This window comes from Cervus canadensis, chromosome 1, assembly GCF_019320065.1.
Source record: "Cervus canadensis isolate Bull #8, Minnesota chromosome 1, ASM1932006v1, whole genome shotgun sequence".
NCBI classification, from domain to species: domain Eukaryota; kingdom Metazoa; phylum Chordata; class Mammalia; order Artiodactyla; family Cervidae; genus Cervus; species Cervus canadensis.
The window spans coordinates 66,908,497-66,924,805 of record NC_057386.1 but is presented as its reverse complement, the minus strand read 5'-3'; the positions used below and the strand labels follow the sequence as shown (position 1 = coordinate 66,924,805).

Below are 16,309 nucleotides of genomic sequence, written 5' to 3'. Positions count from 1 at the left end.
GCATCACTGATTTGATGGACATGAGTTTGAGCAAGCTCTGAGAGTTGGTGATGGATAGGGAAGCCCGGCTTGCTATAGTCCGTGTGTTCACAAAGAGTCGGACACAAATGAGTGACTGAACTGAACGGAATAACAAAGCAAATGAACCACCCATTTAAAACCATTTACATAGTTGATAGGCCCTGCAGACTACTACTTAAGGAGGACTTATTTTAAGAAATTTGGCATCTAGGTTCTTGTTTCTCAGTGTTGTATCAAGACTAGCAGTACTGGCATTATCTGGGGCTTCCCAGGTAGCTCAGATGGTAAAGAATCTGCCAGTCAAGGCAGGAGATGCAGTTTCGATCCCTGGGTCAGGAAGATCCCCTGGAGTAGGAAATGGAAACCCACTCCAGTATTCTTGCCTGGAGAATTCCATGGACAGAAGAGCCTTGCAGGCTACAGTCCATGGGGTTGCAAAGAGGCTGACACAACTGGGTAACTGAGCACGCAGGAGCACACATGCACGGAGACTTATCAGAAATACAGAATCTCAAATTTCACCAAAGACCTACTGACTCAGAACTGACATGAGATTTACCCCACTATGTGTAAGTACATCAAAGTTTGAGAATCAACACTGATCTGTTTGAATCTTGATGTTACAGCCTATCATTGGAAACCCTGGCTGTACCTTATATGTACTTCTAAAATCTACTGTTTGGGAAGCCCAACTCCAGAGATTCAGATTTAATTGGCTTGGGTTGAGGTCTATCATGGCCATGGACCTAATTTCACAATCTCCCCACTGGAAAACTACATTTAAGTGACAGGTCAGCCCTGACTTCCCAGCATCCCAGTACTGGTTCTAGAAGTCAGGTATGCCCACATGTGTCCTGAGCTTGTCCTGGGGGAACTATGGTGCCCTGAGCAAGAAGGAAGCTTCTGGGGCACTGCATGCCAGTTCAACTTCACAGCTACTGAGAAACTCCATCATATTTTCTGCCTTTTCTTATTCATGCACCTTCAGGACTTAATTCATTCCAAGAAAAGCATCCATGTTCTAACCTTACAGGTGGTTTGGATTTGCTATCTAGGGCCACTCAGAGAACCAGGTGCTAAATAACCTAAGGCCTCAGGGTAATTTACCCACCTGTCAGATTAGCGCCAAATTTCTTTTAGTTTCATCTTTTCTAATGGTGAAATGGAAGTAACTAGTATTTCTCTCAAGCCTTTGGAAAATATGCTTTTACTGTTGACCAGGCACTACTAAATTAAGATTTCCACTATGACAGGTGCTTACAAATAACCGACCTATTACTTAACAAGAAGCTCAAATTGATAAGTATCACTTAGATGCAGGTGGTGGGGTGCGGGGATTGTCTGTTTACTAATGCATCCCCAGTGAAAGAGACAATGCCTGGAACGTTGCATGCTTTAATAAATGTTTGTTAATTAAATTCCTCAAGAAACAATAAAGTCTGACCTTTCATTCATTCAAAGTTACCGAACATACCGTGTTAGCGAACCTGCAACAGAAGGTGCTTTATCAAAGGATTTTTAAATAAAGCTCCAGATTTCCTTTGAAAAATAAATCGTGCGCCCCAATCCAGTGCCATGTTTCAGGTGCCCTAGTGTGACCTCGGCTCCTCATTTGGAGGCTGGCTAAGGGATGTGATCCCTGCCCTTGAATCTCCTTCCTTTGTAGTTTTTTTGACCTGCGCGGTTCCGTTTCCAAGGCGGAGGAGCGCGCGCCGCGGCTGCGCCCATCAGCGCGCGGCGCGGGGTTGTGGCTGTCAGGCGGGCGGGGCCGCCTAGGACCCGGGAGGATCCGCTTCTCCGGCGCCGCAGAGCCTCGGCGCCCCCACGTGCGGCCCCCTCCTCCTCCTCTTGGCCCACCTCCCTCCCTCTGGGGTTTGGGATTCCTTGGGGAGCAGGAAGCCCCCCTCCTGCCCTGCAGCGGGCCGGGCAGGCAGAGTGGTCGGGCCCGGGGGCGGATGCCCGTGGGTGGGCCGGGCCAGCCGGCTGCGGGGGAGGCGGGCTGCGTTGTTTCCCCCTAGGGCCCGACTCTGCGCGGGACAAGCCTCCGCGCGGTGCTCTCGGGCGGGGCCTGGAGGCAAGCGAGGCGGCGGCGGCGCTGCATCCCGGGCCTCAGGCCGGGCGCGCGGGCTGGGGCCGGGCCGACGCCCCCGCGGCGCCTCTCCCACGCTCGCGGCCCCTCCCTCCCTTCCCCTGGGCTCCCGGGAGCGGCGGGCGGAGAGCTTTGTGTGCGCCTGCGGACCGGGGGCGAGCCTCGGGCGGCCCAACTTGACGGCGGCCAGCGGACTCCGGGGCGGGAGTGGTGAGGCGTGACCGGGTGGAGGAGGTGCCCGGGGGGCGTGCGGCTCCCGGGCGGCGGGAGGGACCGAGCGGAGCGCGCCGGACAATGAGCTGGGCAGCTCGGCGCGGCGGCCACTTTTAGGGGGCGCGGGCCTCCGCGGCTCCACCTGCGCGGAGGGGGCGGGATGTCCGGGCCAGGTGTCCCGGCGCGCTGAGGCGCTCTCGTAGCCCGACGCTCCCGAGCCGGTTCTCGCCTTGACCCCGGGCTGCCTGGAGCCTCCGGCTGGGACGTGCTTGGCCGGGCGGCCCGGAGCAGCCGCGATGGCCAGCACCAGGAGTATCGAGCTGGAGCACTTTGAGGAACGGGACAAACGGCCGCGGCCGGGGTCGCGGAGAGGGGCGCCCAGCTCCTCCGCCGGCAGCAGCGGCTCGGGCCCCAAAGGCAACGGGCTCATCCCCAGCCCGGCGCACAGCGCCCACTGCAGCTTCTACCGCACGCGGACCCTGCAGGCCCTGAGCTCGGAGAAGAAGGCCAAGAAGGCGCGCTTCTACCGGAATGGGGACCGCTACTTCAAGGGCCTGGTGTTTGCCATCTCCAGCGACCGCTTCCGGTCCTTCGACGCGCTGCTCATGGAGCTCACCCGCTCCCTGTCTGACAACGTGAACCTGCCCCAGGGCGTCCGCACCATCTACACCATCGACGGCAGCCGGAAGGTCACCAGCCTGGACGAGCTGCTGGAAGGTAGGCGAGGAGGGCCGGGCGCGGCAGGTGCGGCGCCGCCGGCGACAGGTGCACCGGCTGGGCAGCCTGCGGCGGGGGCGGAGGGGCGGCGATTCCAGGCGGCCGCGGGGATGTTGGGGTTCTCTGCTGTTCCACGGGTTCTGTGTGCGGGGCGTGCGTTCACAGACACTCGGGCCTTCCTAAGAGACAGGTGGTGAAAAAAAAAAGTGAGAAATCCTAACGGGCTTTGTGACATCTCTCAAGATGGGTGAACTTATTTTCGATATTTGCTCTTTTGAAGTGCTCCATCATTGTGAAAGGGGCTCTCCCGTGAGGATCTGGGTAACCCTCTAGCTCATAAGCTGTCTGTCCATCCCTCTGTGTGGAGCTCAGAACGGGCACCCGTGGTGGTTCGGCTTTAGGGACCCTGTTGTACCGGGTCTGCTCAGAAGCTGTTTGTGAAACACTCTAGGTTGCCTCTCCTGGTTTGCCTTGCAGCAGAAGTTCCATGAGGTCAGGAGAGGTGATCCGGAGACTGTGATTCTCAACCTTGGTTGCATCTTGGATCACTGGGGACTTTAAGAAGTGAGGGTGCCTGGGCCCCCTTCCCAGGTATTTGGATGTAAATTGGCCTGGGGTGTGGTCTGACCATCTGGAGTTTTAAAAGCTCCTCAGGGGATTTGAATGTACTACTGAGGTTGAGAAGGGCTGTGATAAGAGTTTTCCAGGATTGGTTGGTAATGAGGTGATTCAAGGTTAATCTTTCCTAGTTAGGGAGATAGAGGCCACAGAATCAGCAATTGAGGCCTGTTACCATGCTGGACTCAGACTGTTTGGCCTTATTTTGGGTCATCCTTGAATTCCTGCAGTATTTAGGCTTCTTTCGCTTCAGGGAGAGAAATCGTCACTAGTAGTTAAGAACCTACATCCAGAATTAAACATGACCCATAAAGTTCAGAACCCAAGTATGTGCTTACTGTGTTTATATGCAGCCTGCTGTCATGCATCTTTTTTATAATTTAATTTTTTAAATTTTGGCTGTGCTGTGCGGCATGTGGGATCTTAGTTCCCCCACCAGGAATCGAACCCATACCCCCTGCAAGAAATGAAAAATCTTAAACAGACCTCCAGGGAAAGCCCCTCATGCATCTTAACGCAAATAGCACATACTGCTGTGGTAGTCATACCTATACTGGCTTGGCAGGAGAAGGAAACTGAACTTGAAGCCAACTATTTTTCTTATAGTAACTCACCGTGTTCTTGTGCTCTGAAGGCACTATGTCCGTTTTATGCATGAGGAAACTTAAGCAACATGCCTTGTCATACAGGACATGCAGTATATGTCCGTTCACCTACAATTCACTTTTTAAAATTTTTATTGGAGGGTAATTACTTTACAATATTGTGGTGGTTTCTGCCATACATCAACCTCAGTCAACCACAAGTATACGTGTGTCCCCTCCCTTTTGAACCTCCCTCCTATCTCCCACCCCATCCCACCCTTCTAGGTTGTCAGAGATCACTGGGTTGAGTTTAATAAACAGATGTAGCCACACCATGGAGTCCTTAAAGTGGTTGGGTTTCTGTTTAGTCACTGTTACGGAAAGTTTTCCCTGCTCTAGGCTAGATGAGGACTCAGCCAAAATTACGTTGTCTTTTCTCTCTGTGTGTGTTTATGACTTCACAAATTCTCCTGCACATTTGAGTGTTTTGGTCTTAAATGCTATCTGAGGCATGACAACCAGCAGAGTATTAAAATTAAGATACATTGTTAAAAGTTTTATTGCTTTATCCTGTTGCAAACTTAAAAGTAACATTTGCCTAGATACTTAAAAACTGAGTGACAAATTTTCTAATTGACCGGAGGCTAGGCTAGTGGCCCCATGGAAGGATGGAGGCAGTGCCTTTTGCTTAAATATTCATTACTCACATGCCCTTGGGAAACTGTGCCTAGTATGGTCTGAGAAGGGACAGTAGTTTTAATATCCTTTTCTGAAATAATTTTAATAGTGTTAGCTGCATGAGATGAATGTAATCCAAAGATGAATATCATCTAGGGGAGATGGTCAGCATTTCCATTATACATATTAATTGAAAGCACATATTGTGTACTGAGTTTGTCATTGCTCAAGTGGTACATGGTCTACTGAATCTAATTCTCAAACTGTAAACTGAAGGTTGATAAATATCCTTCTAATCGTTTGTTCACTGATTTCTGTAGGAGAGGGAACCATAAGTATACAGTCCAAATTACACCACAGTATGAAAAGTGGTAGAATAAATATTTGCAACAGAACTATTTCCCTAGTATAGCCAATTGCCCACTTGTTTCAAATGTAATAAAATTATATATTTTTAAATGTAGTAAAATCACTGCAAATGAAGAAAATTTAAGCACTTCTTTTGTCGTAGTGGCATTCTCTTTGACAATAGATCTTTGAGTCGTGAATTTCCCGCAAAATGAGTGGGATACCCTATTTCAAGGCAGTTTTTAAGAAAGACCCATCGATGCTTAATACCAGCCATTCAGTAATTTAAATAGTTTCAACATTTAGGTAAATTGTGTACTCAAATGTTCAGCTTTATCATGCAGAAGGACTAATGAGCTATCTGTGAAGTTACTTGCATCAGTATCACCCATGTCGTCAAAACTGACTATTTCATCTTAGTTCATCATTTTTAATAAAGATTTTCTGATAGTAAGTTTTTATACCATTATGTTTAGCTGTTCTCTCCTCTGCCTCTTCCATTCTGTGAAATGTGTAGTTTAGGAGATAACTGTTTTTCCTAAAATGTTTTTTTCTAAAATATTTGCTGTGAAGAATAGAAAATGATGACTCAAGATAGCTGGGCATGAACACTCATTCAGAGCCTCAAGCTTATTGAACTCAGATGACAAAAGAAATTTGCATGGCCCAGATTTTTTCTTCTGCCCTTGAGAGCCTCTGGAGACTAAAAACTGTTCAGGTGTAGGCTGGTACTCCTGCACTGCACTAACCAGCGGGCACCTTGAAAGTGAAAGTCACTTAGTTGTGTCCGACTCTTTGCTACCCCCATGGACTATCCAGTCCATGGAATTCTCTAGGCCAGAATACTGGAGTGGGTAGCCTATCCCTTTTCCAGAAGATCTTCCCAACCCAGGAATCGAACTGTGGTCTCCTGCATTGCAGGCAGATTCTTTACCAACTAAACTATCAGGGAAGCCCAGCCTAATGGTTTAACTCCCCTTGCTGCATTAAAAATTTCAACGAGTTGGTGCTGTGCATCCGTATAATCCTATTTAGTCCATATAACTGGATAGGGACCTTCTCTCAAAGGACTGTAGTCATAGCAGTCAGTATTGGGAAACACAGGTTGAACTGTCTGAAGCCATGAGCTAGCCAACTGTGTTGCAGCTCTGATAAATAACAGAGGATGTCCGGCTTACATGTTCCAGGTTCTCAGCACTCTTGGGCTCAGTGTTGTTTCTTGAGTGTTCTCTTTTTCAGAGCTTGACCTGTAATTTTGATGTTCCAAAGACAAATGCCCAAGGACAATGGAAAGAATGCATGACCAAGTTGACGTCCCTAGGTTCTGCTGACTGTGGATTTGAAAATAATTCGCCTGCATTCATGGCCTCAGCATCCTGTAGAAAGAAAGGTTGGCAGATCCCCTAAGTTAGATCCCATCTGATCTAAAATATATACCCTTCCCCTGCCTAAGTGGTTATTTGTTGTGTGATGGTCTGGGGTGCCTCCCCACACCCAGAAACTACCTTCCAGAGAATTGACAAGGTAGCAAATGCCTACACTACAAGGAGTGGGTATGTGGCTCTGATAAATTGTTTGCAAGGAGCCTAAATAGTTGCTGCCTATGTCTGCCTCTTTCATTACAAAGTAATGTGTCACTTTATATCATTTATACCTTTTCCCCCTTATTCAACAATGAATAAGCTTCTTCCATTAAGCTGTCTTAAATTAGCTTGAATTTGAGAAAAATTAAGTTCTAAAAGAAATCAAGCATTTGAAACTTCTGAGGTTTTCCTACTATGCTCAGTTTATTGACTCTGGTTATTCAGTCTCTTTGGTTATTCAATCTCCTTGAAGGTGTTGGATCAAAATATAGTGACAGTTACTTTTGAGTAAAAATGAGTCTCCCATAAGAACTCACATTATAGGTTTTATCCCCCTTGAAAGGTAGACTTTTGTACTAATAGTAGAACCTGAGCTCTTGGAACTTGTTATAGTGAAAGCAACATAAACCCACGAGATACAAGATACTTGTGTGTGTGCCTGCTTGCTCAGTCGTGTCCCACTCTGACTCCACGAACTGTAGCCCTCCCGGGTCCTCTGCCCAGGGGATTTCCCAAGTGAGAATACTGGAGATTGGTGCCCGGGGATAATCCCAACCCAGAGGTCAAACCTGCGTCTCTTGCATCTCCTGCATTGGCAGGCACATTCTTTACCACTGAGCCGCCTGAGAATCCCCTGTAAGATATTTGCACATAGTGAAAAGCAGGGCACATTTATATACAGCAAGTATGATGACTGGACATAATAGTTAACATTGGCTCTTCACTCTGCAAATCCTTCTCTACCTGGGAGACTCCTATCTCCTTCAAGACCCTCTTCAAATATCATCTTTCTGTGAACTCTATTCCAGATCTCAGGGTCATTGGGCTCAAAGTGTTGTTGATTGAGAGGATAGTTCTTTTTCAAGGTGTGGGGGGTGCAGTTTTTTCCCTCACGGTGCTCGCATTCTAGAGGGGGCTTCACCAGTGGCTCAGTGGTAAAGAATCCCCCTGCCGGTTCAGGAGACACGTGTTCCATCCCTGGTGCAGGAAGATCCCACATGCTGTGCCAGACCAACTGCGCCCATGTGCCAAGAGAAGCCACTGCAATAAAGCCCAGAAAATGACTTTCCCTCTAAGTTTCTTGATTGTCAAGAGAAAATTCAAACTATGAACTAAGTTTGAATAAGGTTGTTCCTGTATATTTGTGAAAATGTGTGTCTTGGAAAATTGGATTGTATTTCCGATGAATCAGAGATGCCCTGCTGACTCATCATGGTGAAGACAATGTACTCTTCTGCAGTACTTGCTTCTATAAATCTGATTTTTTTTTCTTCATCTCATTTCCTCAAAACAGGGGAACTCAGGTCTGCTATAATGCAGCTGCACAGGAAGCTCTTTCCAGGGGTTAAGGGAAGAGAAATTTTCATTTGAAGCATAAAGATTTCTAAAATGAATTCTAAGATGAAAGGAAATACTTGGGAGAACATTTGTGAGATGAAGTTCTGACATAGTGATATGCTGGAAGTTAAGAGAAGGTCACTATTTCATGAGGTTTTAAACTATGGAAATGGATGTTTTTATGGCCCTGTGATATAAAGTAAAGGGAACCAGAATCCTTGAGCAGTGACTGTCACACTGCCTTCTTCATCATAGAGAGGCCAGGGAGCTTCTGTGCATCTGTACTGCCTGGCTGCGTCTCTGCTTCTCATCCCCACCAGCCTCTGCTCCTCCCACTTCTGTTTTTCTCTCTTCTATTGTTAAAGTAAACCATTACCCTAAAGATGAGGGATCCTTTTCTTAAGATAACTACGATTTTTTTTCTACGTTTTATAGGCAATCATTGTGTGAGATGCAGGTATTCTGTGAGATACTTTATGTGTTTTTATTTCACCCTTGTTATCCTTGTGGCATATGGTTGCATTGTCTTCCCCATTTTGCAGCTAGGGAGGTTGAAATCAGAGGACAGAGAAATTCTCCCCTCGCACCACTCAGAAGAGGTGGGGCTGGAACCTGGGTTCTTCCTCCTGGGCCTTTGAACGTCTGTATTCTTTAACTGCTGTGTTCTACCACCTCTGAGATGGGGTCTCTTCTGACCCCTGAAGTTTACATAGGTTAGGTGTCAGCAATCTAGAGCTGCATCACTGCTGCAGCCAGACCCGCCAGTCATTTGTATTTGGGGGAAAAAAAAAAAAAAGAGTGCAGTAATTTATCAGTCACTGTGGATGTAAAGGCAGTTTGAGGATGTTTTGTGTGTAGTTCCTAAAGTGAACCATGTATTGACAGGTATACCCGCTCAGTAAGGTCCATGCATTCAGATTCTGCAGGGTGCCGCTTCCTCATCTGCAAAATGAGGAAGGTTATGTCATCGCTAAGAAGCCTTCCTGCTTAAAGTTTAGTGATCTTGAGAAATGCTTCTGGAAGTGCGAAAGAGAAATGATCCGTCTGCCTCCATGTCTCTCTTTAAAACTTGGCTAGGTTTTGTGTTTGAATGTGGTTACCCAGGTTCAGATGGAGTTCTTAGAATCTCCAGTAACCTCTAGGAGGTTCTTCTCCATAGAATGTTCTCAGGAAAGAGGAAATTACAAACCCATTGGGTGTTGGGACCATGGTCATCTTGTTCATTCCTTTGTCCTATCAAGAAATACTTCTGGCACATGATGTTTGATTTGTTTCACCTTTGTGCCATATAGAAGATAATTTTGATAGGTGGGAATAAGTGGGTATTTGTGTTTAAAAAATCTTTCTTAGTTAAGACAACCAGCTGAACGTTAGCTACATTTGCAGAGGTGGACTCAGTTCATGTCACTGGCAAATATTCCTTGTCTTTTGTCTCAGTTTTAAAATAAGATTTTATTCAAGGAAAAAGGATGCAGTATGTTTATATGTTAACAACTTGTCAATTTCACTAGTGTCTGAGATGCCTGACTTGATTTTTCCCTCTGGAAATCTTTCATAATCAAATTCTTATACCTTTATTTTGAATATGTGTGTTAAATCCCAGGACTATTCTAAGCCCCCTAATATTTTCAGCATATGCTTTGAGTTAGTTCTCTGACATAGCAAAGACTTAGTTTTGTTCATCTTTTCATATTCTTATTTTAAGTATTGTTTTTACAAAATTTATTTCATATATAGATATGATGTACATTTTAAAATTCTATGTGTTGGGACTTCCCTGGTGGCTCAGATGGTAAAGAATCTGCCTGCAGTGCAGGAGATCTGGGTTCAATCCCTGGGTCAGGAAGATCCCCTGGAGAAGGAAATGACAACATACTCCAGTATTCTTGCCTGGAGAATTCCATGGACAGAGGAGCCTAGTGGGTTACAGTCAGTGGAGTTGCAAAGAGTCAGTCATGACTGAGCAACTAACGCTTTTCATTCTTTTATTCATTAGAAAATGCAATAATTTCCATTCTAATTCAGGCTATTTTATCCTGTTTGCCATATCTCCTGCAGCCTAAACCACTAGACTGGCCATATTGTAATATATCAGAAGCTACTACCTTTGAGACTGAAAGAATGGGAAAATATTGATTTGTGAGATCAACTTTGGTACTTTTGATTATAACATTTAGTAACATCTCAACATAACTAATCTACAGTTGTGACTGACTGTGTTTTTTGTTTATACATTGGTTAAATTACAATCACTAGCAACCAAAATATATCCCAATAGAAGTTTTTAAATTCTCACTGATTTGTTTCTTCCTTCACTGTGTATGTTTTACAAATCTCAGATTCCTTTGTTAATTTTCTGTTGCTTAGACACTGAGTTGCTCTTTACAGCTTTCCTTCCATGACCAGTCACATCCACTACTGGGTATAAACCTGGGATGTTAGGGCCATGAATCAAGGTGAACTGGAAGCGGTCAAACAGGAGATGGCAAGAGTGAACATCGACATTTTAGGAATCAGAAAACTAAAATGGACTGGAATGGGAGAATTTAACTCAGATGACCATTATATCTACTACTGTGGGCAGGAATCCCTTAGAAGAAATGGAGTAGCCATCATGGTCAATGAAAGACTCTGAAATGCAGTACTTGGATGCAATCTCAAAAACAACAGAATAATCTCTGTTCATTTACAAGGTAAACCATTCAATATCACTATCAGTATATCAGTATCACTATCACTATCAACATCAGTAATCCAGGTCTATGCCCTGACCAATAATGCCGAAGAAGCTGAAACTGAACAGTTTGCACCCAAAAAAGACGTCCTTTTCATTACAGGGGACCGGAATGCAAAAGTAGGAAGTCAAGAAACACCTGGAGTAACAGGCAAATTTCACCTTAGAGTACAGAACGAAGCAGGGCAAAGGCTAATAGAGTTTTGCCAGGAGAACGCACTGGTCATAGCAAACACCCTCTTTGAACAACACAAGAGAAGATCTACACATGGACATCACCAGATGGTTAATACTGAAACCAGATTGATTATATCATTTGCAGCCAAAGATGGAGAAGCTCTATGCGGTCAGCAAAAACAAGACCGGGAGCTGACCGTGGCTCAGATCATGAACTCCTTATTGCCAAATTCAAACTTAAATTGAAGAAAGTAGGGAAAACCACTAGACCATTCAGGTATGACCTAAATTGAATCCCTTACAATTATACAGTGGAAGTGAGAAATAGATTCAAGGGATTAGATCTTATAAACAGAGTGCCTGAAGAACTATGGATGGAGGTTCATGACATTGTACAGGAGACAGGGATCAAGACCATCCCCAAGAAAAAGAAATGCAAACAGGCAAAATGGCTGTCTGAGGAAGCCTTACAAATAGCTGTTAAAAGAAGAGAAGTGAAAAGGGAAGATATACGCATGTGAACACAGAGTTTCAAAGAATAGTAAGGAGAGATAAGAAAGCCTTTCTCAGTGATCAGTGCAAAGAAATAGAGGGAAACAATAGAATGGGAAAGACTAGAGATCCTTTCAAAAAAATTAGAGATACCAAGGGAACATTTCATGCATTGATGGGTACAATAAAGGACAGAAATTATATGGACCTAGCAGAAGCAGAAGCTATTAAGAAGAGGTGGCAAGAATAAACAGAAGAACTATGCAAAAATGATCTTCACAACTCAGATAGTCACAATGGTGTGACCACTTACATCGAGCCAGACATTCTGGAATGCAAAGTCAAGTGGGTCTTAGGAAGCATCACTGCAAACGAAGCTAGTGGATGTGATGGAATTCCAGTTGAGCTATTTCAAATCCTGAAAGATGATGTGTGAAAGTGCTGCACTCAATATGCCAGAAAATTTGGAAAACTCAGCAGTGGCCACAGGACTGGAAAAGGTCAGTTTTCATTCAAGTCCCAAAGAAAGACAATGCCAAAGAATGCTCAAACTACCACACTATTGCACTCATCTCACACGCTAGTAAAGTAATGCTCAAAATTCTCCAAGCCAGCCTTCAGCAATATGTAAACTGTGAACTTCCAGATGTTCAAGCTGGTTTTAGAAAAGGCAGAATAACCAGAGATCAAATTGCCAACATCCATTGGATTATCAAAAAAGCAAGAGAGTTCCAGAAAAATATCTATTTCTGCTTTATTGACTGTGCCAAAGCCTTTGACTGTGTGGATCACCACAAACTGGAAAATTCTGAAAGAGATGGGAATACCAGACCACCTCACCTGCCTCTTGAGAAAGCTGTATGCAGGTCAGGAAGCAACAGTTAGAACTGGACATGGAACAACAGACTGGTTCCAAATTGGGAAAGGAGTACGTCAAAGCTGTATATTGTCACCCTGCTTATTTAACTTATATGCAGAGTACATCATGAGAATCACTGGACAAGCTGGAATCAAGGTTTCGGGGAGAAATATCAGTAACCTCAGATATGCAGATGACACCACCCTTATGGCAGAAAGTGAAGTAGAACTAAAGAGCTTCTTGATGAAAGTGAAAGAGGAGAGTTAAAAACTGGGCTTAAAGCTCAACATTCAGAAAACTAAGACCTTGGCATCTGGTCCCATCACCTCATGGCAAATAGATGGGGAAACAGTGGCTGACTTTATTTTTCTGGGCTCCAAAATCACTGCAGATGGTGATTGCAGCCATGAAATTAAAAGATGCTTACTCCTTGGAAGGAAAGTTATGACCAACCTAGACAGCATATTGAAAAGCAGAGACATTACTTTGCCAATAAAGGTCCATCTAGTCAAGGCTATGGTTTTTCTAGTAGTCATGTATGGATGTGAGAGTTGGACTATAAAGAAAGCTGAGCGCCGAAGAATTGATGCTTTTGAACTGTGGTGTTGGAGAAGACTCTTGAGAGTCCCTTGGACTGCAAGGAGATCCAACCAGTCCATCCTAAAGGAAATCAGTCCTGAATATTCATTGAAAGGACTGATGTTAAAGCTGAAACTCCCAGTACTTTGGCTACCTCATGCGAAGAGTTGACTCATTTGAAAAGACCCTGATGCTGCAAAAGATTGAAGGCAGGAGGAGAAGGGGACGACAGAGGATGAGATGTTTGGATGGCTTCACCAAATCAATGGACATGTGTTTGAGTCAACTCCGGGAGTTGGTGATGGACAGAGAAGCCTGGCATGCTGCAGTCCATGAGGTCGCAGAGTCAGACTCGACTGAGCAACTGAACTGAACTGAGTCACTGAGTTGTGTTTGATCCTTTTGTGACCATGTGAACTGTAGCTCGCCAGGCTCCTCTGTCCATGGGATTTCCCAGGCAAGAATACTTGAGTGGGTTGCCATTTCCTTCTCCAGGGGATCTTCCTGACACAGGGATTGAACTGGTGTCTTCTGCATTGCAGGTAGATTCTTTACCTCTGAGCCACGGGGGATGCCCTTCTTAATTTTTATGTAATAACAGTGTAATTATTTCTGAAAGACAGTGATGGATGCTCTCTTCCCTAGTATCCTTGCTCATTATCTCTGTTTCTTAACAGCATTTTTACCTCATCTGTTAAGGAATCAAGAAAAGAAAAAGGGAGTTACAGAAACTTACTACTGGTTATATTCTTCATCAAGCCTTGGAGAAAGACTCTTCTTAGTTTAGTGATTAAGGCCAATGGCTAGAACGTTTCACGTAAACCTTGTATATGAAACACTCAGCAGAGTTCTGGCATGCTGTGGCTCTTTGATTAATGGGAGTGCTCCTCGGCATCTCAAACAAAAATGTGTGTCCTTGTAACTTCCCCCTGTAATTCTAGAGCCACCATTTGGAGCCATACGACTTCAGATGGGACTAAATGCAGCCCTTCACACATCTTATGACAGTGGTCATGCTTCGCTCTACTGTTTCCCCTTTCTGCCCATCCCCAAAATGTAACCACTTTTTTTTTTTTTGCCAAACATCTGGTTTCTTTATCTTTTAACCACTTGACTGAATTTTTTTGAGCTGTTCTCACTATCAATCTCTCGCTTAAAATTGGAGCCAAGTCTTCCTCTGAGATTAGTCGTGAAATCTTATGACTGGTGGACTGGGGAGACTCTGTGGAGGAAAGTTCACCTCTGTTCAGATGATGAGCCAATTGCAGGACTGACCCTGTGTCCATTATGCCCCAGTTTACTTACAGATTTTGTTAGATGGGCAAGTTTTTTTTATTATTTATTTGTTTGACTTCACGGGTCTTAGTTCGGCGTGCAGACTTCTCTTTAGTTGTGGAACATGGATTCAGTAGTTGTGGTACACGAGCTTAGCTACCCCACGGCATGTGGGGTCTTAATTCCCTAACCAGAGGTTGAACCCATGTCCCCTGTGTTGGAAGGTGGATCCTTAACCACTGGGACTCCAGGGAGGTCCCCTAGATGGCCACATTTTGGTTTGAAGATCTCTTTCTCAGTATCCTTAAAACTGCAGCATTTCTCAAACTTCTTGCATTGTTGGGGTAATTAAAATTGAAAAAAAAGCAAAAACCTCGCAGCCAAGTTGCAGAAACCCAGCACTGCCTTAGTTCTTTTAAACACACTGTCACTTAAATATTTATTAAGGCAGATGTACCTGTGCATGTAGGTCTTAGACACCAGTACAGCTAGACAAACAAATTGACAACCTAAAAGCCAACAAAACTGTATAACCGATAAAAATGCAAAACAGCCACGTAAAGCTCCAGATGCTATTTGCTGAAAGGAAATTGTAGCTCGCAGTGTGGTCATGGTGCTGAACCCTGGTCAGGCGTGCTGTGCTGAGTTTCATGCCGCGCGATGAGTCAGCTTTGCAGGACTCGTGAACCTTCATTCTCACAGCTAAGACTATGTCCTCTGGCCTTAACTCTCTGTGCATGGAGTAAGTCCTCTTCCTCCTCTTTACCTCCCAGCAGAATTACATGACATGATGCTAGAAGCGTGGAGGCTGTGGGCACAGAGTGGCCTGGCTGCGCTTGCTTTAGGAGTAGACCTTCAGCTGTCCCAGATAGGACGGTGTAAGCATTTTAAGTCTTATTGTCAAATTAAGTACAGAACTGGGAGTTCCCTGGTGGCCTAGATGTTAGGGTTCTGGACTTTTACTGCCATGGCCCGGATTCAGTCCCTGGTCAGTGAATTGAAATCAAGTAAGCCATGTAGCTCTGCCAAGATAAATAAGTACAGAATTAAAATTGCCATGATGGGTGCTTGTGGCTTGTGGGGTATGGTTGGCTCAGGTTTGAGGAGCAAGAAGACAGATAATGGATCTGATCTGTGGGTTCCATCCTACCAGGGGATTGTTGTTGAGTTGCCAAGTTATGTCTGACTGTTTGCTGAGATTAGGCTTTTTTTTTTAATTTCCCAGCTTTAAGGCTTTTTGGTGAGTGGCATTTTTGTTTTTGCTTTTACATGATTTCTTTGGTCTTACGTTAACTTCTCCCAGGTTTCAATGCTGAAGCGTGGAGTGGTGCTCCTACTTCCTCCTAGGTATTCTGATGTGCGGTGTAGCTTTTCCACCCCTTCCTCAGTGGCGGGTATCACAGGCTGTACCCCTGGATGGCGCTTTAGGAGGTTGTCTTCAGCCATTTGCCTTCAGATGTCCTGAAGGAGCGCTGGTCTTGGAGGTGAAGACCATTTTGTGTCCTCAGCCCTGCGCTGCCGGAAGGACTATTATATTCATTTTGTGAAGGTAGCAGCAGTGGTCCAGCCTCCGGGCGAAAGCGGTGAGCGTTGTTCCGGTTCACGAAAGTTTAAATTCTGGGCACTGTGCGGTTTGCGTGGAAAACCCAATTAAGCTGTTTGCCGTGACAGGGTAGCAAGTCAGTCTTACTTTTTCTTACTCTGTATTTTTCTTAACCAGCTGGGTGTGGGAACTTATCTTTGGTGTGCTTTAGATGGAGATACTCACATTATTTCTGAGGAGGGCATGGTAGCCCACTCCAGGATTCTTGCCTGGAGAATCCCCATGGACAGAGGAGCCTGGAGGGTCGCAAAGAGGAAGACACGGCTGAGTGACGCAGCACAGCACGCACTTTGTTACCGCCCAGTAGGACAGTCTCACAAATGTTGTGCTTGACTAAGGACACCAAATCATCTTATAGATGCAACATACCCAAGTTTATTTTTCTTGGTTACATTCCTTTA

General features: G+C 45.1%; 1 protein-coding gene across 6 annotated transcripts in view; it reads left to right on the top strand.

Moving 5' to 3' along the window:
- The first annotated feature begins 2,017 nt into the window (after window positions 1–2,017).
- DCLK2 (doublecortin like kinase 2) overlaps window positions 2,018–16,309 on the top strand; it is a 192,912-nt gene continuing 178,620 nt past the window's right edge. For 3 of the 6 annotated variants that reach the window (XM_043484766.1, XM_043484747.1, XM_043484737.1), the window contains exon 1: window positions 2,020–3,040. In XM_043484766.1, the coding sequence (XP_043340701.1) occupies window positions 2,620–3,040 (421 nt within the window). In that variant the 5' untranslated portion in view covers window positions 2,020–2,619. Of the gene's footprint in view, window positions 3,041–16,309 lie in introns of all 6 variants that reach the window. The other 3 variants (XM_043484756.1, XM_043484779.1, XR_006272512.1) reach the window with 2 other exon arrangements.